This window comes from Lontra canadensis, unplaced genomic scaffold (assembly GCF_010015895.1).
Source record: "Lontra canadensis isolate GAN:19392208 unplaced genomic scaffold, GSC_riverotter_1.0 scaffold1, whole genome shotgun sequence".
Lineage (NCBI taxonomy): Eukaryota > Metazoa > Chordata > Mammalia > Carnivora > Mustelidae > Lontra > Lontra canadensis.
Genome location: NW_022630995.1, coordinates 56,573,889 through 56,597,636, shown reverse-complemented (window position 1 = coordinate 56,597,636; position 23,748 = coordinate 56,573,889). Strand labels below are relative to the sequence as shown.

Genomic DNA, 23,748 nt, shown 5'->3' with positions numbered 1-23,748 from the left:
TCAGTCTTTAAAGAAAATCTTTCCTTTTATTCTAAAAAGGAGTCAAATTTACATATTCTTTCCCCTGTGCTTTTTATTTTTCGTGTAGACCACAGATCTTTGATAAATAAGAAAAAAGTCATTAACAACTTTGAAATAAATCATTTATATAGAAACTGTGTACATTTTGTTAAATTATTTTGACTTTAAGATGATCACTATTGTCATATGTCTGATAATCTTAATATTTTATCCTCCAGCTACTCAGGATTTAATTCATCTTAGGGAAAGTATGATTTTCGAGATTTTATCTTTGTAGTCAGTGAGAATGCCTGCAGATTGAGAAGGAAATTGTGAAAATGTGTTTGTAAAAGTTCTTGTTTTAGAAAACTTACTTGAAGTATAGCATCCTGAAAAGAGTTTTAAGTTTTATTTATATTTCTTCTCTGGTAGTTGCAACAGTAGGTAATTAGCAACAATATTATTTTTATATAATTAGCAACAGTATTATTAAATTTGAAAACATAGTTGAGTTGTTATTTCTTCCAGGCAGTTTTGACTATTTAAACAATTTGAGTTACAACAAGCTGCAGTTTTGTTTGTTGTTTTTTTTTAAACTAAAACCCATTGGAAACCACAATGCATTTTTCTAAAAATTACAGGTATTTATTTAGAGCATATACGGGTTTACTAAAAGCATGTTTTTACCACAAATCTTCATTGGGACTTTATTATGGGCTTATAACTTTACTTTTAAATTGGAAACAAAACAAGAAATATATTTGATATAGAATTTGTCATGATAAAAATGAGTACTTGAGATAATTAGGCTTATGGATTTTAATTGCTTATAGTATTTGAAGGGCATCTGAGACTCTAACGAAGGTTTTCCCTCCAGAGTATAGGACTTTATCTTTTTTAAATGTTCGTTTTCTTATTACAAAAAAGTAATACATGTTCGTTAAAGAAAATCTGGGAAAACCGGAAAAAAAATTTTTTTCAATCATCAGTTATTTCCACAAACTAAAATAACCAAGTTTGATAATTTGATATATAATTTTTCTACTCTTTTCTTTTTCTACATATAAACTTAAACTACTTGCAATAAATCAAATCTTTATCAGTCCTCAAACCTGGTTAATTTTTTAAAAAATTGGTTTAAAAAATAAGGGTACCTAGGTTAAAAAGTCAAGTAGTGCCATAAGGCTTATATAACGAAAAATAGAAGTTGTCGTCTTTTCTCTATTTGCTACAGATTCCCATTCCTTAGAGGTGGCTACTTTCAACTTTTTTTTTAATGTATGCTTCCTGTAATTATTTGTAAATAATATGCTTAGGTTTATAAATCTCCTACAATTTAGGTATTATTTGTTGACTCTGTACTTTGGCTTACCCATCCCCCAACACTTACCCTGCTCCGTCCTCTCAAAATGATTATGGACCATTTTGGTTTAAATTAGGAGGTGTATTGGGATGACAATGCAAATATTCATAGATGAACCTCATGTTTTGATCCTAATGTAACTTTTTCCCCCTTATATGCTTTCTCCTGGAATTAATAATTGTCTCTTTTGGTTTTATTGCTTTGTTATCAAAGTACTTGTCACTAATTCATCCCAAAATTTACCAATAGAACCCTGAAGCTTCTTTCAACATATCTGAAAACCTCAAATAATCTTAGATTGATTTTATTTTCTTAATTTTCCTGCCATTGAAGGCATCCTTCTTACATCCTTTCATAACTGTCACTGTGAGACTTCCATAACACTAGGATTTTCTTTTTCCTCTGGAATCCCTGTCATGATCTCTATAGCCTTTTTTTAATGCTCTATACTTTTGTTTTATTGGGTCTTTCTTACAGTATTCCTTCAGGTGGGACATACATTTTATATCTCATATCTATAAAAATATGTTTATTGTACTATGTAAGATGATAGGCTGAGGTGGAGCTACATATTGGTAATTGAGTGAGAATATTGAAAATGTGACCTCATTGTCTTTTATCTTACATGGTTACTGTAAGTGTATTACCATTCTTAAATCTGTTCATTTGTATGATTGATTGCCTTATTTTGTGTTTTTAAATTTTTTGTCTTTATTTCTGGAAGCTTTTAAGATATTTTCATGTCTGTGGTTCTGAAATTTCATAATAATGATATATGGATCTTTCAGTGTGCAGGGGAGGTAGACTGCCTGCCTTCATTTCTTTCCTCCTTCCTTCCATTTTTTTATTTCCTTCACTGCACATCCATTGGGTCTTTTTTTTTTTAAGATTTTTTTTTTATTTATTTATTTGAGAGTAAGAGCAGGCACACAAGGCTGGGAGGGGCAGAGGACAAGTGAGAAGCAGCTCCCTGCTGAGCGGGAAGCCCATGGACCTGGGGCTCCATCCCAGGACCCTAGCATCATGACTTGAGCGAAGGCAGATGCTTAACCCACTGAGCCACCAGGCACCCCTCATTGGGTCTTTTTATTTTCTTTTTAAATATTTTATTTATTTATTTGACAGAGAGAGAACTCACAAGTAGGCAGAGAGGCAGGTGGGGGTGGAAGAGAAGCAGGCTCCCTGCTTAGCAGAGCGCTGATGCGGGACTGGATCCCAGAACCCTGAGATCATGACCTGAGCCAAAGACAGAAGCTTAACCCACTGAGCCACCCAGGCGCCCCAGTCTTTGGATCTTTTTAATTTGGAGGTTCGTTTCTTTCAGTACTTGGACATTTTTGGTATTTTTGATAGTTTCTTCCCTTCTATTTTTAGTATTTCTCTTTTAGGAATTGCTGTTCCTGTAAACTTCTATACTCCTCAGCTTTTCTGTTTCTCATTATTTTATCTTTTGTTTTGCTTTTGAAGACATTTCCTCATTTATTATTGTTCAGCCCTTTTGTTGTTTTGCATTTCAAAACTTTTCTCTGAAGAACTTCTAAGACCCTCTTTAAAAAAAATTCACAGAACTTTTCTCTGGTATGCTTGTCCTTGAACGCTTTATTGTAGTTTCTGAAGATTATTTTTCCATTTCCTTGTATTGTTTATACTTCTGAGTTCCTCTTTTCTTTTTGTTTGGTTTTGTTCTTCTACTCCTGCTGGAGGTGTTCATCAAATATCTTACGATCCTTTCCTGTCTGTTCATTTTTAAAGATAAGACACAAAAATGGTGATTGGAAGCTCTCTGTATGTACCTGGGGTTTATAAACTAGTAAGCATTGCTATAAGCCAACAAGGTAGTACTGTCACCAAGTCTGTATTTAGGTCTTTTCTTTGGGTTCAGGAAATGAACACTGGATATATGTCTTCCATTCTTCTGCCTGGAAGTTAGAGACCTGATTTCTAGCTGCCTTAGAAAAGCCGAAGAGGGGGTCTTTGTGTCTCTCTGATTCTCTACTGCACATCTACTGTCAGTGAGAACTAGAGCTTCTTATTTCTGAACCTTTCCAGCTATCTATTACAGTAAACAGCTTGTTTCTGGGTAGTTTTCCCATATTCACACCAGTTTAGGTTTCAGTGTTGTCAGTGATTTCTGGTCTACAAAGGCAGGTGACCACTCAACCATTCATGTTCACAGTTTCCAAAAATTTATTGACAATTCTTCTGTGATCCTGCCTCATTTTTTTTTTTCCTGATGAAGTTATGCCTCTTTAAAACTTCTGTATGTCATTTTAGGGGCTTCAGAAAGAAACAAAGATGCACACATGCATTCAGACCACCATGTTCTTTTGGAAATCTCTATAATCCCTAGTCTACCTATCTCTTTAGTGAAGCCTCCCTAACACTCTATAGTCATTAGTGGATTACTCTGTAAAAGATTGTTAATCATACTCCCTTATAAATGGAGTACCTTGCTCATTCTTGATTCAGTAGCTTTTTTTCAATGTACGTATCTCTCTCATGATACTGTGTCATGGGAGCCATCAACACCTCTGTTTTTGCTGTATGTTGAATCAGCATTAATTATAGTGCCAAAAAAATAGAAAGGGCTAAATAAATTATTGGTTGAATGATTAAACATTTTTCTATATTCTTACTCTTCATCAGTATTTAGGACTTTTTAAAAAAATATTTATATGCATTTAAAATAGTTTGTGTAACCATTCCCCTACAATTGGAAATTTAGGTATTTCAAATTTTTAAATAAAAATCAGTGAGCTTTTTCTGTTTTTATTTCCAAAAATATACTTAATATGTTTGTTTTTAAGGCTCTAGAGACATATATTGCCAACTTATTTTTAAGTTTTATGCCACTTTATACTGCCACTGGCAATGCTTGATTGCCCATTTGTTATTCTTAATATTATTCTCATTTATGAAAGTGTCACAATTTAAAGTTTTGCAACCATTAGTTCAACTTGATTTTAATATTAATTACATATATCTTAATTGTTTTATTATAATAACTTTATGGTGATACATTATCTTAGCACATGATTAATGACTTAAGTTTAGGCTTTTGTTGTTGTCATTCTTTTGCGGTTATACGTTACTTGAAACAAGTTTTTGATACTTTGTATTCCCTAGTGTTTTTTAGTATGTTTTCTAGTATTGATTCGATAAAAGTTTTAAAAGTTGTAAATAATTCAGTAAAAAAAAATTATGTTGGGACCCTGCTTTAAGAGTTAACTAGATTAATTTTCCTGAAAACTCGCTTAGATTGGTGGCTTTTATTAAGGAATGATTCTTTTGCTCTCTTGGGATCTGGTACTTTGGATCTAAGGGTCTTTTCTGCATTTGTATGATCTTATTCTTAGGCTTTTATGAGGCATGCATTGAGATTTGGGAATGAGGTCAGGAATGACTGTCCTGCCCCTTGGATCTGAACAGAGATTGGAGTTATTCAAGGTTGGTAATGACCACATTCTAAGTGGATTTTACCAGACTTCTGTGAACCGTTTTCTTTCTAACTAGATTTGGAAATACAGGTAAAATGTAGAAAATGAAGAAATACTAGAAGAGATGACCAAGCTAGTGGAAATAGTGCTTTATATTTAAAGCATGTAAGAAGGAAATATTTGATCTTTTCATTTGTATAACTTATTCATGTGTATAATAAACACACACATGTATACACATAATGTAAAACATGATGCATATCACATATTGAATACTTGATACATGCCAAACACTGGCCTGAGGATTCTACATGTAGGTATTAATATATGTCATTCTCACAGCTAAGATGTAGATATTTACTCTTATTTTACAGTTGGGTGATTCTAGGGGCTTACAAACAGTAATTGTCCAAGTTTCAGTGCTACTAAATGGTTGGACTCTTGAGTTTGTGCTTTAAACTTTGTACCATACTGCCTCTCATTATTTGGTTTAATATTAATTCTACCCTAATATCTTTATGATTCTCACATGTGATTTAATTTTTTTGTTGTTAAAAGGAGTTGGCAGAATGCGTGACATTGTTCTTTAGTAATTTTATCATCACTGATGAGGAATGAGTTGGCATCATTAACTGTGAATATTGGAACTTTGGAGGTCATGTTTTAGATGTATTCTTTAAAGAAAAATATTTGTGGAGAAGGGAGAAGTTTATCTTGACAGAGCAAAAAGCAAGACTTATCTTTCTCCCTCTCTTCATTCTTAAGGAGTTTAGAAAAATAAACTAATAAAAACTTAATTGTATAATTTTTCCATTTACTGAGAGAACATCCTTCCATGCCCCACCTACAAACACATACTTAGTACTAAGCTTTTGATTGAGCTCATAGGTTACATAATACAATGAGATATTTCATTCAACCATTTAACAAATACTTAAGGGCCTGTTATGTACTAGACTCTGTTTTAGATGCTAGAGATACAGTAGAGAATAAAAAAGATGAAGTCCTCTCCTTATGGATCTTCAGTTTTAATGAAGGATGGAGACAAAAAGAACCAGTGCTACGAAGAAAAAAAATAAAGTGTCAAGGGATAGCGAAAGAAGCTGCTATTTTAAAATGTTCTCTGACAGCATCTTTTAAAACACCTGAATGAAGGGAGAGGTACAGCTTTGATCATATCTGGGCAAATGCATTTTAAATAGAAGGAAATAGATCCTGGAATGGGAATATGCCTGGCAAGTTTGAGTAATAGCTGAGAGGCCAGTGTGGTTAGAATAGTAGAGGATGAGGGGCCAGCATGGGAGCATTTTGAGCAATAGAAGTACATGAACTCATTTAGATTTTAAAGGTATCATGGGGTCTGCTGAATGGAGACTAGACTGTCAGGTTATTCTAGTACTCTGTGAAGAGATAAGAATGATGTGGGCTTGGGAAACCATGAAGGAGCTGATGAAGAGCAATAAAATCCAGGTCTGTGTTTATAATAAAGCAGTCAGGATTTGTTGACGGATTTGTACACAGATTACATAGAATGAAGTGTAGAGGTAACCCAGGGTTTGGGGATGAGCATCCATATGGAAGGAAGACAGTGCTCTATGCTAGTCTGGAAAAGTATGGGGTGAAAGTTTGAAGTTGGAGATATAAATGTGGAAGTCATCTGATTAGATAATGATGTGTGAAGCTTTGGTAGTAGATAACATCACCGAGGGAGGCGGTGTAGAAAGAGAAGTCCCATTAGTGAATACTGGCCCTCGGTGTTTAAAAGTTGAGGAGACATAGCAAAGAGGATTTCAGGAGTAGCTAGTGAGAACAAACCAAGAGTATATGGTATCTGGAAAGGGAAATATGATGCTTTAGCAAATAGGGTACTAGAGCTCGCTTGTTACTGGGCTTTCAACTTGAGCCTACATAAACATTAAGAGATGTTAAGAAGTGATTGCTTCATTTTATCCTTTCTGATTCACATTTCTCCAGTTGTGAAAGTATGTTTAAATCCTAAGAGAAGTGGTGTATTATTTTACCATCTCTATTTTCTAAGTTTTTTAATTGAGAGTAGGAAGGTAATTTGGAGAAGGAACTTAAAAATATATGAAATAGTCTTTAATGCTGGCTTAAGTTATTGCGTGTCTTTAAATAATGCTTTGCTTTATGTTTTAGTAATGGTAATTCATCTATATAAGTGATAAATTGGATGCAGTTGTCATATTTCTGTATTTTTTGTTGCTTGAATATACATTTTAAATGGCCAACATGAATTGCCTCTTATTTATGTATTATACAGATAATTAAAACCATAGTAAACTAATAAGACAAATTTTAAGATAGCATAGGTCCTGTAGTTATTCACTGACACCTAAGAATAAATACATATTTTCCAAAAGTATCTATTTTTAAGTTTCATAGTATCAATGTGAAAGAAGTACTAAGGGTAGGAGATATCCATTAATTAATAGATATATTAAAACCATCATGAAATTATTATATCATATTTTCACAATAATAAATAATAACTTGGTTACCTAAAATTCAGTTTGCATAAATTTAGACTAGAGAGCTTTATTTGTAAGGGTAGTTTCTTCTGGAACAACAGAAAGCACATAAGTAGTTTAAACAAGATAGTCTCTTTCTCTTACAAAAACGTATCATCCATAGAAGTGGTGTGATGTTAATGCATCTAGGCACCTGTCTTTGTGTTCTGCTGTCCTTACCACCCAGCTGTAGCTTCATAATGTAGTATTGCTGATTCAGGTTAGCCATCACATCTGCATCCCAGCAGACAGAAAAAAAAGGAAAGGAAAGGGAAGATCTTCCCTTTTAGGGATACTTCCTAGAAACAGCATACACCAGTTTTGTTTTACATCCCATTGGCTAAGTCTTACTCTCATGGGCATGCTTTAACTACAAGGGAGTCTGGAAAATGTAGTTTTTTAACTCTGGGCATCCCTGAGCCTCGGTAGAATTTGGGGTTCCTATTATTGACATGTACAGCAGTTAGTGTACTACTGGCAGTCTCTGTTCCACAGGGTTTTTAGATAATAGGGAGAAACTGGTTTTACAGCAATGTGATTTTTTTTTTCTGTGTTAAAGGATAAGTTATCATACACTACATAGTCACTCTCTGAATACTTTTAATGGACTTAGGATAACAATTTGCCTTATGACCAACCATACATACCTTTCTCTGTATTATTTTATCAACTGGGAAGTCATTACAAGATCGTGATTAAGAGCATGGAGCCACTCTGCCCAGGGGTCATGTCTTACCAGTGCTGTGTGCCAACCGTGTAACCTTGAGCGAATTTTGTAACCTTTTAATGTCGTAGAAGATAATAATACCTAATTCACACGATTGCCGTAAGGGTTAAATAATTGGTTGTAAAGAACTTAGAAAAGCTCTTAGCACAGAGTAAGCTCTCAAATTTTAGTTATTTCTATAAATTATCATGTTCTTAGTGATAGTAATTTTAGTACTATCCCAGGTAAAATGAACTGTAAAAGTTACTTAAGATGTACTGATATTTTGCTATGGTAGAGGATAAGGGATTGGATAATTGAAAAGTGAATCTGAGTTTGCTTATTTCGTTTTGGAGTATTTGATTAGTTATATTGAGAGATTTTCTTATTTGGAGAACTATATTTTGGAACATATATACAAATATACATCCTGCAAAAAGGTATCTACCTTGTGAATTTTATACATAAGGTATGCCTTTTTAAGTCCATTCAGAGCCAGGAAGTCAAAAGGCTATAAGCAATGAAAATGCCTTCTTACTTGTATCTTGGGATAGGTAAAGCAAACACTCAACCTGTTGGAGGATAAATACATGGCAGTTGAAAGTTGAGTGTCTTTTGAAATGGAGCCAGGCTTAAGGCTTTGCTCAGTTTACTTCTCTAGAAGGTCTTGCCTGAGTCCCTAATTGGTTAAATGCGCCTTTGTTTTTTATATAGCATACTGTACATGATTCTTTTAACACTTGGCAGATTCTGTTGAAGTTGTTCCTGTCTTTCATACCACATCATAAGCAGACACATAGTTGTGTCCTCAGCATCCTACACACTGTAGGTATACAAGACTTAATGAACTTGTTAGAGTGGATATAGCAATACAGGCTACCACTTTCATAGGGTTCTTAATTTTCAATCTCAACTCAAAAATAACAGTACTTTTTCATGGCCTTAAATTGCTCTCTAAATTTGGTCATCTGCAGCAAGATGTTTAGAAATAGGCATATTTCCAAAATAAGCTGTGATAGTTCAGACAAAGTAATGCTCTGTGCTGTTGAAGTCCAGTTTAGAAAAAGTCTGCTTTCTCCCTCTTTGTATCTTGTACCTTTTGTACATGCTGCCTTCTTTCTCACTGCATACTAAAGTATTATAACAATAAACTTACTTGCATGTTTTTAGAGTATGACGACTTTATTAATTTAACTGAGGTTATGCTGCATGAAATTCAGGAGTAAATAAGAGGTGGTCAGTTGTCTTTTAAAGAACAGTAACATTTGTTTTGTTTCACCACGTTGAGTCTGAATCTGCCACAGTTTAGAGCCCAGATGAAGTGTGTGTGTGTGTGTGTGTGTGTGTGTGTGTGTGTGTGTGTCTGTGTATTTTCATGTCAGAATTGGATTATCTCCTTCATTGGTAGATGACTGAATTTTTTAGCTTCATAATTTAAACAAAACCCCAACAGACAGTCTGTATTTCTTATGGAATGTTTGGGTGTAATACAGAGCTTTACAGTTTAGAGTGCTTGCTGAGGTGGTCGAGGTAGATGCGGTGAATCTCTACTCCTTATTAATCATGTCAGATTCATTCGGATATTTATCAGTCACTATGCTGGCAGCATCTCATCCCAGACTGTCAGAGTCTTTAAAGAGCTGTGCTGAAAGCTGCAGATGTGCCATCGCACAGACATTTAATTTTAGTTATTTTCTCAATAGATTTTAATGGACCTTTCTAAAAGTCCATCAGAGATTCAGGCATTAGAGGAAAGTCTTCTATTTTAATGGGCTAAAAATAATGATGATCCTCGATGTTGGCATACAGTCAAACAAGCACTATGATGTAGAAATGCTGAATGAGCCCATAGTATGTTCAGACTTGCCTTTTCTACTTTCCACAGCAGTCTGCAATACTGCTATTGTTTGTGCATGTATTAAGTACAAAACTCTTGAATGAAGAATGGCTCAAAGGAAAGACTAGGCTACTGTGCTCTTAAACTTTAATATTTTCCTTTTTTTTTAAATTTTTTAGATTAGGGGCGCCTGGGTGGCTCAGTGGGTTAAGCCTCTGCCTTCGGCTCAGGTCATGATCCCAGGATCCTGGGATCGAGCCCTGCATCGGGCTCTCTGTTCAGCAGGGAACCTGCTTCCCTTCCTCTCTCTCTGCCTGCCTCTCTGCCTACTTGTGATCTCTGTCTGTCAAATAAATAAATAAAATCTTTTAAAAAAATTTTTTTAGATCAGTTATAAACTTTGAACAGGTTAAATTTGCAATGTCACTTGTAATAGTACGTTGAAGGCGTTTTCATCAAACATCCTTATTTATTTTTTATTTATTTATTTATTTGAGAGAGGGACAGCGAGAGAGAGCATGAGAGGGGGGAAGATCAGAGGGAGAAGCAGACTCCCCATGGAGCTGGGAGCCTGATGTGGAACTTGATCCCGAAATCCTGGGATCATGACCTGAGCCGAAGGCAGTTGCTTAATCAACTGAGCCACGCAGGTGCCCGCAAACATCCTTATTTAAATACAACTATATATAAAATCATATTGAATTAATGACAAGTTGTGATGAATTTTAGTGCTCATTTTTTTATTTTAATATTTTGGTTGTCTTTTGGTTAGGAATATAAATTCCTTTTCTTCAGATTTTATTTTTGGGCAAAGAAAGCTGTGGAAAGAATTTTTTTTTTAATTTTATTTTTTATAAACATATATATTTTTTTCCCCCAGGGCTACAGGTCTGTGAATCTCCAGGTTTACACACTTCACAGCACTCACCATAGCACATACCCTACCCAATGTCCATAACCCCACCCCCCCAAACCCCCTCCCCCCAGCAACCCTCAGTTTGTTTTGTGAGATTAAGAGTCACTTATGGTTTATCTCCCTCCCAATCCCATCTTGCTTCATTTACTCTTCTCCTACCCCCTTAACCCCCCATGTTGCATCTCCTCTCCCTCATATCAGGGAGATCATATGATAGTTGTCTTTCTCCGATTGACTTATTTTGCTAAGCATGATACCCCCTAGTTCCATCCACGTTGTCGCAAATGGTAAGATTTCATTTCTTTTGATGGCTGCATAGTATTCCATTGTGTATATGTACCACATCTTCTTTATCCATTCGTCTGTTGATGGACATCTAGGTTCTTTCCATAGTTTGGCTATTGTAGACATTGCTGCTATAAACATTCGGGTGCACGTGCCCCTTCGGATCACTACGTTTGTATCTTTAGGGTAAATACCCAGCAGTGCAATTGCTGGGTCATAGGGTAGTTCTATTTTCAACATTTTGAGGAACCTCCATGCTGTTTTCCAGAGTTGCACCAGCTTGCATTCCCACCAACAGTGTAGGAGGGTTCCCCTTTCTCCGCGTCCTCGCCAGCATCTGTCATTTCCTGACTTGTTAATTTTAGCCATTCTGACTGGTGTGAGGTGATATCTCATTGTGGTTTTGATTTGTATTTCCCTGATGCCGAGTGATGTGGAGCACTTTTTCATGTGTCTGTTGGCCATCTGGATGTCTTCTTTGCAGAAATGTCTGTTCATGTCTTCTGCCCATTTCTTGATTGGATTATTTGTTCTTTGGGTGTTGAGTTTGTTAATTTCTTTATAGATTCTGGACACTAGCCCTTTATCTGATATGTCGTTTGCAAATACCTTCTCCCATTCTGTCAGTTGTCTTTTGGTTAACTGTTTCCTTTGCTGTGCAAAAGCTTTTGATCTTGATAAAATCCCAATAGTTCATTTTTGCCCTTGCTTCCCTTGCCTTTGGCGATGTTCCTAGGAAGATGTTGCTGAGGCTGAGGTCAAAGAGGTTGCTGCCTGTGTTCTCCTCAAGGATTTTGATGGATTTCTTTCTCACATTGAGGTCCTTCATCCATTTTGAGTCTATTTTCGTGTGTGGTGTAAGGAAATGGTCCAATTTCATTTTTCTTGTGGAAAGAATTTTAAACAATTTTGAAAATATTAAAAAATGTTTACATCCTTTTTTAAGTTTGGATACCTACATTGTTTTTACATCTCAGAAAACAAATAGGCGTTATTCTCTAGGCATTGCTCCTAAGTTACATTGTGCTCTTATGATGGAACTAAGGTTAGGTGTTTTGTGTTTTGCTTTCCTATTTCAAAGATGATTTGGGTTAATATGTTTTGAGTTAAGAAATTCCTTTTATTTTTAATTTAAGAAATATACCGTGGTCAGTAATTTCCTCCCTATCCCTCTTGCCTTTTTTTGCTTTTTCAAATAGCTCCATAATCTTCAAACTTTCCTTTCTTGTCTTTTTAAAGGTCGATTGAGCTATCCACATCCAGGAACTGATAATCTGTTGATGTTAAATGGTAAGTTTTATAAAAACATTTTATTTTTCCAATTTGACTCTTATAAACAAATATGATTGAGTACATGGTTCTCTATACCTTCCCCATACACAGAAGTTAATTATTTTATAAGTATAAAATTAAATTATAACTGCTACAGTTTCTGTGCAGAAAGCAGAATTATGAGTTTGAATGTTTTCTGGCTATCAGAGCAGTCATTGTAGTGTATTTGTGACAGTGTGATTTAATTCATTGATCACAGACTTTGGAGAGAGTCCTGAGTCTGAATACTGGCTTTCTAGTTTATGGTGAGACCTTGTTCAGTAACTTCTGTGAACCTTAGTTTCCCTTCTATGAAATGGGAATAACAATCTTAGGGTTTATTATGAGAATTAAATGAGATGATGTTTGCAAACTACATAGAACTTGTTACTTAGTATAGTACTGGTACTTATGTTAACCAAGGAGTGAATATACTAGGGATTCTTTGCAAATATGGTGCTCACACTGACTTAATTTATTCTAACTAGAAAGTTTACACCATGAACTTCACCAGAGTCAGAAACAGGATAAATAAAGTTTCATTAAATTTTGTTTTCTTTCTGTTGGACAAACACTGTATTCAGAGTCACAGTACTTAGCACATCCATGACTGTGGGAGTAGACATGGAGGATGAAAATATCCTTCACCAAAGGTATTTTTAAATAAGAGGGTGGATAAAGAGAGGGAAGTAGGAAGAAGGAAGAGTAGAGATAGTACTTTAAAATACACAATTATATAATTAGAATGGCTTGGCTCTTCTATTTTAACTAAAGCTTTGTTTAGAACAGATGGCAGTGAAGTTAGGGAACAAAGTCTAAAAAAAAAGGCCAGTGTAAAGCTCGACTGTGTGAACCTAATACTAAGTAAAGACTATAGTGACAGGGAAGTGGGAATAAAGTCCAGGCTACCTGGGAGATTGTCAAGAGAGATAGGATTTTGGAATGAGAGAAAAGCTGAAGAAGCAATGTGTCTGGTGATGTGATTGAGTGGTTCATTTAAAATTGGATTGTTACATACTGCATTGCCCACCACATGCCAGCTTAGTCTAAGCACTGGTTTATATGTTAGGATCTTAAAGGATGGTTAGAGGTTGAATTGTCAAGGTTCTCACCCTGGGGCCTGACTGTGCTTTCTAGGCTGAGGCCATGTCTGGGCTAGACCTTTCAACAGTCCAGCAGGCCACATGCATGAATTCAGCGAATTACAGTGCTTACATAGACTTTGACCAGAAAGATTTAACTAGAAATTGCATTCCAGTACTTCTTCAGTCAACTTCTTTCTACCATGGAATTTAAAAAAAAAACATGCCATTTCAGTAGCTGGTCTCTAAATCTGTTATGAAAACTTATAGTGTTGAAATTGAATTTGCAAACTGAAAATGGGTTGTAATTTTTATCTTCATGACATGATTCATAAAGTAAAGATGGGTTTAAGTAACAATAAACTATATGTTTATCCTGACTTCCTTAAATAATTTTCTTTTGGGACAGTCTATGTGATAAAGATCATTCACATTTCTATTGTAACTTTTAAAAGAGGCAATTCAGTGGAAAAATAGAATATGTATATTTCTCATACTCTGTTAAGATCCATGTGAAGGAAGGTGCTATTGTATGAGACAGTTTGTTAGATCATTCACAGATGTTCTGAGATTTCTTTATGCATAGTACACTAGGGCGATTCAGAAGTGTATTGTAATCACAATAGAAGACATCAGTTGTATGTGAGCAAAGAACTTAGAAGCTGAACTATTTTTACAACTTACACTTTCAGCTACACTAAATAATATTATTATTATTATTATTATTATTATGTAAAAGATTTTATTTATTTACCTCTGAGAGGGAGCATGAGCTGTGCAGGGAGGGCAGACGGAGAGGGACAAGCAGACCCCCTGCTGAGCAGGAGCACCATCCAGGGCTCATCCCAGGGCCCTGAGATCATGACCTGAGTTAAAACCAAGAGTCAGACACCTAACTGAGGTGCCCCATGGTTACACTAAATATTATTAAATTAATTGATTCTATCACTTGAGAAAAGCCTTCTTAAACGCCTAGATGTTAGTTTAGAAGTCTTTCATCACATAGTAGACACAAGAATATTTTATTTTAGGCAGGAGTTGAATCCTGTGGACAAATCTGCTTTCTTCATTATGTTAGCACTCTTCATAGCCTGCCACTCTGGGGCCACATTACATACTCGATTCAGTAAGCTGTCCTGGATATTCTGAACTTTTTCTGGCAAGGGAATAGGGGAGAGAAAAGATAATGAAACTAGGACATCAAAATATGTTTAGGTCAGTAAGGACAGTTTGATCCAAGAGAAAAAAAAAAGTATTTTGCTCATTTGGGATCATTGTTAAGGGGGAAGCAGGAATCAGGACATTGGGTATATTTATAGGGTAAGGAGGTATTTGAATATTACGGATTTAAGTAATTTTTTGATAGACATCTAAGTTATTGAAGAGAAAAATAGGCAAATGGCAATAAATAGTAAGGGGAAATTTTGCTTGAGCTGCTTTTAATTCTTATAATTTAACTATTTCATAGCATATTATCTCCCTAGGAAATATGGGAATTAAGTGATATCGATACCAAGCCCTCACCCTGTACTAAGTTATTATTAAATATTATTGATGACAGATATTATAGCATCTCATTACATAGACTTTTTAAATTATTATTTTTTAATATGTTCACAGGTTGACACTCAACTATTAGCAATTGATTAAGTAAGTTGTATTACTTAACCAACAAGCATAGCAAATATTATTGACCTTGAAAATCAATATTTGGTAATAAATTATAGATCAGTATTTTTTTTATGGTGGTTTAGCAATAGTTAACAGTAGTTGGCCCCGTGATCTGATGAGCACTGGGTATTATATACAACTAATGAATCATTGAACACCATCAAAAACTAAAGATGTACTATATGTTGGGTAACTGAACTTAAAGAGAAAGAACCATAGTTTATACTCAGGCTGTGGAGCTAGATTATCTAGCTTTGCTATTACTAGCTATGTGACCTTGGACAGTTTGCCTAACTTCAGTTTAACTCAGTTCTTTATGTCAGAAGTAGATAAAAATGCTTCCTGCATCAGGGGGATTGTTTTGAGATGTGAAGAAATTCATTCATGTAAAGTGTTTAGAACAGCTGTGGCAGTGCGTAATGATGAAAGGTGACAAAATGACTTTGAAAGAATACATTCATGTCCCCTGAATAGATGAAAGTGTTGGAGAATATAAAATTAAAAGATGTAGCCAATATTTTCAAGTGAAGGAAGTTATATATATTGACCAAAGAAGATTTGTTTTATGTTATTGCAGGAAGCCAAACCAGAACCACTTAGAAGGAGCTATAATAGGAACAAAATTTGTGTCAAAAGCAAAATGACTGTCTTGGACAGTGTTTCCTAAAGTACGGTGCACATGTCCCTTGTGGTACCCGAGATGACTTTAGAGGCACACAAATACATATTTAAAATAAATGCATGACTATTGCAATTTAAGATCATTCCTTAGAAAACACAGAACTGGCAGAAATCTGTGACATTACTAAGCTATTACTAGGTGCTAGGCTTCCGTCCATTTAATAAAGAATAATACATAAATAGTACAGTTGTTATGCAGATAAGGCAAATGTAAAGCTTCATGATTCTATCTTCCTGGTCAATTGACATTACAGTTAAACTTTGAAATATTTCTTTAAGAAATAAACAGGTAATGGGGTAAAGGTGATGAAGTAGGTCAGACCAGCTAAAACTTTTGAGCCTCTGTTAACTTAGAGAAAAAGAGGAATAATCCCACATCTGTATGTCTCATGAAGTTGTATAGAAAAAAAATTAACAGTAAAAAATGCTGTAGAAATATAACTGCAGGTAGGCTCCTGAACACATCATGTTCCTCAGTCTAACTAGAAATCAAGTTGAATTGACTGGTGGAGACCACCACTCTTGAATAATATTGTAGAAGAGTCCAAATTTAACATCCAGAAGCATTTTAGGGAAGTCACATTGTATAGGAATGAGTAGACTGTCTAAAAGACAAAAGTTAAATACTATCTGAAGTTAGAATGACAGCCTGAGTGTTTATATTTGTAAGTGTATAAATCTCATGTATTTTATTATCAATAAGAAAGAACAAAATAAAAAAACCACCCTGTTTTTCATAGTGGTGAGGACCAATTAAAAATGATGTTTCATTCAAGTATTTCTTTCTATTTGCATCATGTTGTGTTTCCTCTCACCCCTTTCCCAAGGAAAAATAGCTTATATGTTTATTAGAACATACAGTTTTTCAAAAGAAGAACAGCAGAAGTATGGGGTGATGCAAGTTAGTTTGAAATTTAAATTTGCTGTGATTAACCACATGCAGCCATGTTTGTAATCAAGAGCTTGCTTGCTTTTTGGGAGGAAAGAAGTTTTATCTTTTAACTAAGAAAATTTACTCAGAAATGAAATTGTGTTTCTGAGGGCAGATATTCTAAATGTACTGTATTAAGTCATAAACATAATAGGAAACTTGAGTACGTAATCAGTTCTTTTTTATGCTGATAGAAGTAAGTGGACTAGATAACAGATTTATTTTGGATCTTGAAAAGGACTATGATTTGGGGTGTATTTCTCTCCCTGGTTTTGGCTTCATAGGGCAAGAAATAAGAATTTCTTTAGTTTCACACCAAGAGAACTTTAACCTAAATATTTCCAGCTAATTTAGTATGTTTACCCATATCTTCCTCCATCTGCAGTAATTCATGTACCACAGCTGTAGCTCAGAGGCAATATATAAGGACACAAAAAGATGCCAAAAAGGATGTCAGAATCCTCCTACTTCTTTTTTATGGGTTAGAACCTAAATAAGATTATTGATAACCCAGGACCAAATTAATTATAAAGTCACTTGTATGGAAAAGATCTTTTTTCATAGCCTTCTTATTATCTCCATGAAGAAAAATACATATAATCTAACATGCATATATATGTATACACACACACATATATATTTACATATGTTTCTTTAATAGCCAATTCCTTCTGAATGACTTGTACTTTTATAAAATGCTTTATAAAACTTAGGTACCTGAAATTTAATATTCTAAATACAGTTTTTACACAAAAAAATTGCTCATTTTTTTTTCTTAGTCATATTCTAAATTGAGTTTGGAGGGGCATATTGTTTAAAGAAGTCTTCTTTGGGGTGCCTGGGTGGCTCAGACCTTCAGCTCGGGTCATGATCTCAGGGTCCTGGGATAGAGTCCCGCATCGCGCTTTCTGCTCAGTGGGGAGTCTGCTTCCCCTTCTCTCTCTACATGCCTCTCTGCCTACTTGTGATCTCTCTCTCTCTGTCAAATAAATAAATAAAATCTTAAAAAAAAAAAAAGTCTTCTTTAATTAAAACATAAGTTAATGATTTTCTTTTCTTACTGGGGGCCTTTCTTAATGCTGAATCAGAGTTATAGAGGAACATACTCCAGAAATTTCCATAAGAACACTGGTAGGAAAGTGAGTATACATGCCATTGTTTAGTGTAATGGTAGCAGATTGGTTATTTCCATGACAGGGGATGAGAAATGTTTCACATGGTTTAGCTTCATCTTCAGTCAGTCTATTTTTGGTAATGTAGAGATTTGGAATTTGAGAGTTGTCCAAAAAATAAGTAGAATAGCTCTTTACAGGATTCTAAAATTCCTCAGGTATGAGATAGTTGGAGACGTTTTCTAAATAATGTGTTTCAAGCATAGGAATGAGATGAAACCTAAGATGTTATGAACATTTGTACATTTTTGACTATTTTAGTATTGAAAAGCCTCAGCAAGGAATATAACAGTTAAGAGTATAAACTGGTTATGAGGTATTTAATTTTTTCAGTATGTCAAGAATTATTTGCCACATTATGACTTCATTACAATTCATAATTTGACTTTAAACTTGATGGGAATAGTTTTATTTGCTTTATAAATGATCCACCTTTTATACCCATGAATGAAATCCCATTAAGCAAATTTTTACTGGATTAATACCATTTACATCATGCCTAGAGATAAGTAGAAAGCCTGACTCCTCAGACTGGTGCTGTGACTGTTTGGGGCCTATTGACCATTTCCACACCTAATGCAACTGTCAAGACTTGAGAGTGAATTGATTCTTCTGTGGTCTGGTCTTATTACCTCTTTTAAAATTGCTATTAGATTTTCCACAGTCGGTCTCGCAGCTCTTTGAGACCCTGATATTTTTAAGGCTTTTTTAAGTCTAGAAGACTTCCACAGCAAAAATGTTACTTCTACCCCTACCCTTACCCTAAACTAATATATAGGTTAGATAAGCTATAAATAATACACACAAGTAATATATTACTTGTATGATACAGTAAATAAGCTGTATTTACACATAAACACACTGGTAAGCTTACATATAAACTAATGTATAGGTCAGTCCACCTTCTAGGCTGTGAATTAATTGGAGCTCCCAAAAAGGTTATATATACAGTAGTTCTAGCTAAATAAAAACAAGAGAGAGAGAGAGAGAGAGAGATGCAAATGAAGTTTTTTTTTTTAAACAAAAGACGGATGTAAGCCTTGTATTTGACTTATTTCTTGAAGTGTAAATGACTAAGGATTGACAAGTTTGTTTTTCCCACTGTTACTATTATAATTCTATAATATAGAATTAATGCTATATTCTCACCTGTGGACATACTTCTTTGTGTTAAAGGCTTATATTTTGTATAAGTTCTATAATAGAATGTATTTAATGTGAAGTGTTTTCTCTTGATCTTTATACTTTGGAGGAAACTATATTTCTCATGACTTTCAATATATATTTTGATTTGAGATTTATTCAGAAAGAAAGTTTCCCAAGCCTAAAAAATTCATGAAACTTGGGCTAAGACTTTAATTTTAATAGTCATTTTTTATTTTGGTTTACTGCTTTGATAATCCCGATTCCAGGGTAAAAATAGTCATTGTATACTCAGATTTTGGGGGGAAGGAGTTATTTAAAAATATGTTGTGGATTTTATCAAACTGGTAGTTTCTTATGGAGAATAAATTGCAGTATTTTTTCTCTAAGGAATTATGTAAATTGCTAATAATGTAGATTGAAATGCCTTTCTGCTTTATATTTTTACAGTATTTAACAAATGTGCTATTCTGTGATGATAATAATAATAATTTGTGCTGAATCCCTCTTACCTCAAGGATAGAGATATAAACACTTAGCGATTATAAAATGTACCAAAAGGATTGAGAGCATTGTTAGCTATAGTGTATCATTAGTCATTTCTTCAACTAAGCAAGTTTGAACATGGATTGATTTCTTTACATTCTATCTAAGCTCTGTAGGCTTCACAGTATCAGTTTAACATTGTTATAGCTTCTCATTCTTTTGTGTCTTCCAATACTTTTTTCACACAGGTTTGGTATAATGTGAATTGGGTTTGAATAGCTATTTGTTGGACTGTATCTGCTATGTCATTCTTTATAATTAGGAAAATAAGGATTTAATTCTGGTTGTTTCCATTCATTATTTGGGATGCCATTTAACTTAAGGTGTTACATATTACTGTCCTGATCAAATGAAAGAAATATTCATGAATTTGAGCATGAAAATAAATGATTTATTTCCTGTTTATTTTTTGTACAGTTATTTTTATACCGTTATGTATATATATATACATATATATATGCTTTGTAAATCATAAAACACCATACAGATATTATACAGTGACATTGTCCTAGCTCTTAAAACAAAGTCGCACTGATTACGAGATGCCCACTTAGCTTTTCAGATCACAAATATTTGTATGGGTGGGCTTGTTTTTAGTTCTGACATTTTACAATTTGTCCTTTGTTTACATGCAGCAAGGAGTTATGGGCGAAGACGAGGTAATTCATTTCTGTTTGCTATGGTATAACTATTTTTAATTGGGTTTTACTGATCAACACTATAATTAGCCTAGATTTTTTATGCACTGTCTGAAAACTCACAGAAAAGTTACATTTTGATTTGCGCACTTGTCAGTTTTGAATCCTAAATCTCTTAACCTTTAAAAGCACATTTTCATACTAATACGGTTATTTAATAAATGTCTTCCTTTTAAACTGCCCAGATTTTAACTGTTTAAAGTAATTTTTATACCTTTTAAAATCTACTATTTATAGTTTGCCTAAGAAATATCTTTAATAAATACTAGTGAAGGTGACAATGCAATATGATTTTTCCGCTCTCTAAATCTATAACTGGTTGTCTTTGGTATATAATTTATAACTCTGGTTTATTAGTTTTATGTCTGACCCAGTTAAAAGTGCATACCAAACAGGCTATTGTTAACACTGTTGTATAGAAATCATGTTGCTGATATTTCTCTGTGTCTTCTAAGAATATAATGCTTTCCTTCTCCCTCTCACTACACCATGTAGGTAGATTCACACACTCATTCACACACACACACACTCTCTCTCTCTCTCCTGCACCATTCTTCCGCTCTGGGTTCTTGCTATCTTGACGACAAAACGATGACTGTGAGAGAATAGACTACTAAACCTCTTCGGACAGCAGCTGACATGTTCTGTGTTTTAAACTTGGCTTTTCTTTCTCAGATTGGGAGGGAGCAAAGTAGATGGGATGAGAAGAAGCAAAAGTAATTTTATACCACTAAATTATCCTCTAACTTTGCAATAATCATGATAATTTAAATAGCTGTTGTAAGTACCAAAGTGAATAAAAAAGGATTTTCCTTGACCCCTAAAATCTCCCTTAAGCCATGGAGGATAGACAGTAGTAATAGTGCCTTTTGATAAATTTTATAAATATGTGCCAGTGCTTCAGTTTCTTTTCACGTAGTCATGAGTATGTGCACTTTGAAAGCAAGCTAAAACTTTTCTGCTACCACTGATGACAGAAATAAATATTATATGTTCTTTTTTTAATATAAATATTTTACTTATTTATATGACACAGAGACAGTGAGAAAGGAAACAGAAGCAGGGGGAGTGGGAGAGGGAGAAGCAGGCTCCCCGCTGAGCAGGGAACTGGACTGCGGGCTGGATCCCAAGACTCTGGGATCATGACCAGAGCCAAAGGCATATGCTTAAGGACTGAGCCACCTAGGCGCCCGTATTATATATTCTTAAGTACTATGTCCAGTTTTGTATTTCACATTGTCTGAATTTAACTTCATTTTTGGAATCTGGTTTCTTCAAATGCTTGACTGAATCTCTTGGTTCTTTAGTTTTCTAACTAAAATATTACAGGATATAGAAACTCAAAACTCAGAAAACTAAATCTAAGTTACATTCTAAAGGTTGTTAGCAACTGAGAAGAGGAGGAAAGTTTATAATTTTAATACCTATTTTCATATCTACGACTGTCTTATTTCACTGCTATTTTAATACGGAGCTTCAATTCTTTTGGAAAAAAACCTACTTATCAAGCTGTGATTTTTAGGTATTTTTGAAACTCTAGAGCAATTTAATTAAGGATCTTTTCCTTCTATACACTTATCATCTTTTAACCTTAGTAATTTATGTTTAATCTAATTTGGCATACTCTAGCATAAATATTATGATCTAGGAAGTTCTTAAGAGCACGGTATCAGAATTCATGTTGTTGTTTATCTTCTTTTATCTCAATTCAGTAATTATAGACTATGATTATGATACTAAGAAAAAGCGAAGTTTTCTGCTCTCAGATAAGAACTTACTACTATTCTTTATGGCTCGCAGAGGATAGAAATATAAAGATTTCCTCTACTTCAGATCTCCTTGCCAGCTTTGGAAAAAAGAAGACTCACATGGTTTAAGGCTTCTGGAGAAGCTTTCTTTAGGATAGAACTGATAGGCATCACACTTACTTGACTTAAGAAGGGGTAATGCCTGAATTTTCCTTTCAGATTATATGGCATTAGTAATTTTTTAGTTGGTCCTCTGTGAATAGTCAGAATCTGCTTTTAAAATTTCAATTTTGATGGCCAGATGAAAAGAATACCCATTAGAAATACCTATTGAGAGGTTTTAATTTGAATTTTAAAGTACTTTGACACAGTAATAAAACATTAAAACGAAGGAAAGAAGAAAGAAAGAAAGAAAGAGAGAAAAGAAATGAAAGAATCCCACACACATACCAAAGGAATGACTCATAAAGGACTAGAAGTAGCCTGGCTCTCTTCCTATTTTCTACTCATTTTTTTCCCCTTTCTAAGCTAGATACAGTATCATTATCACACTGATAACCTTTTAACTACCAAGATCCCCCCTGTATAGGCTTCGTGTTTTAACATTTGGTCCATCAAAAGAACTGCATTAATTAGTTTTACTTAATCATTTTTCTTTTCTAAAAAAAAAAAAAAAGAAAAGTCAGATACATATCAGATCTACTGCTCATGTGAGTTGTGTCACAGTGAGTTAATATAATTTCTTACCAAAAATAAGACATTGGTCTTTACCAGTGCAGTGGTGGGTGAACACCATTTATTCAAAAGGCATTTACTTTGTAGAGCAGTTTAGGAAGAACTGTTTGTTCTTACTTGCCACCTTTGACTCACCTTTAAACCCAAGCATAGAGGAGCTGTTTTCATTTAAAAGATTTCCCAGTTGACTGCCGTCAAGCCAAATTACTACCAAAATGACTTTGTATATTTTAATTTTCTTAATGTTAAGAACAACTTTAAATCAACCTGGCTCTAGATATTAATATATAAAATATACTCTAGGAATAGTCAAAATTGAAATATATTGGAAGTAATTAAGAAAGAGCAAATATTTCTTTCTCTGTTTTTCATTTGGGACCTGCCCCCAAGTCTTATGTATCTCTGTACCCTGGGAGCCATAAAAAGTTCTACTCCAGAGCTGCCTGGGGACCAGGATTAGGAAGAAGGGAGACTCATATGGGGAGTTGACTTTAATATATGGAAAACTGTCTTTTGTATTTCTTGTCCAACAGTTCTTCCATTATATTCTAAGAGTAAACACACTGATCTGGGGTTGGATTAAGGTAGGAGTGTGAAGGGAGGTATGAAATGTAATTTAAATTCTATCTCTACACTTCAAATATTTTTACATTGCAATCTATCCCTATAGTAAAGGATTCAAGGGCTACTGTGCTCCAAAGGAATAAAAATATATAGGATATTTTAAGTAATAGAAATAGAGCCTATTTTAGTTGATAATCAGAGCTAAACATCACAATCCAATCTGTTCTTAGCAGGTAATCCCAAAGCTTGAGTTAATAGTATGGGGGATGAAATAGGAGAAATGATTTTAAAAGGGAATGGAATTATGGAAGTTCAATTAGAGAGTTTGGGTGTTATTTATACTGTGTAGCCATTCAGATTTATGAACTGTAATAAACAAGGAATTATTAATAGT

At 34.3% G+C, this 23,748-nt stretch overlaps 1 protein-coding gene across 10 annotated transcripts in view; it reads left to right on the top strand.

Moving 5' to 3' along the window:
• The window catches only part of CPEB2 (cytoplasmic polyadenylation element binding protein 2), a 71,432-nt gene that overhangs the window by 19,622 nt on the left and 28,062 nt on the right, over positions 1-23,748 (top strand). For 5 of the 10 annotated variants that reach the window (XM_032854825.1, XM_032854796.1, XM_032854814.1 and 2 more), the window contains 2 exons: positions 12,312-12,362; positions 20,245-20,268. In XM_032854825.1, coding sequence (XP_032710716.1) covers positions 12,312-12,362; positions 20,245-20,268 — 75 coding nt within the window. Of the gene's footprint in view, positions 1-4,791; positions 4,811-12,311; positions 12,363-20,244; positions 20,269-23,748 lie in introns of those variants that run through there. The other 5 variants (XM_032854841.1, XM_032854804.1, XM_032854832.1 and 2 more) reach the window with 3 other exon arrangements.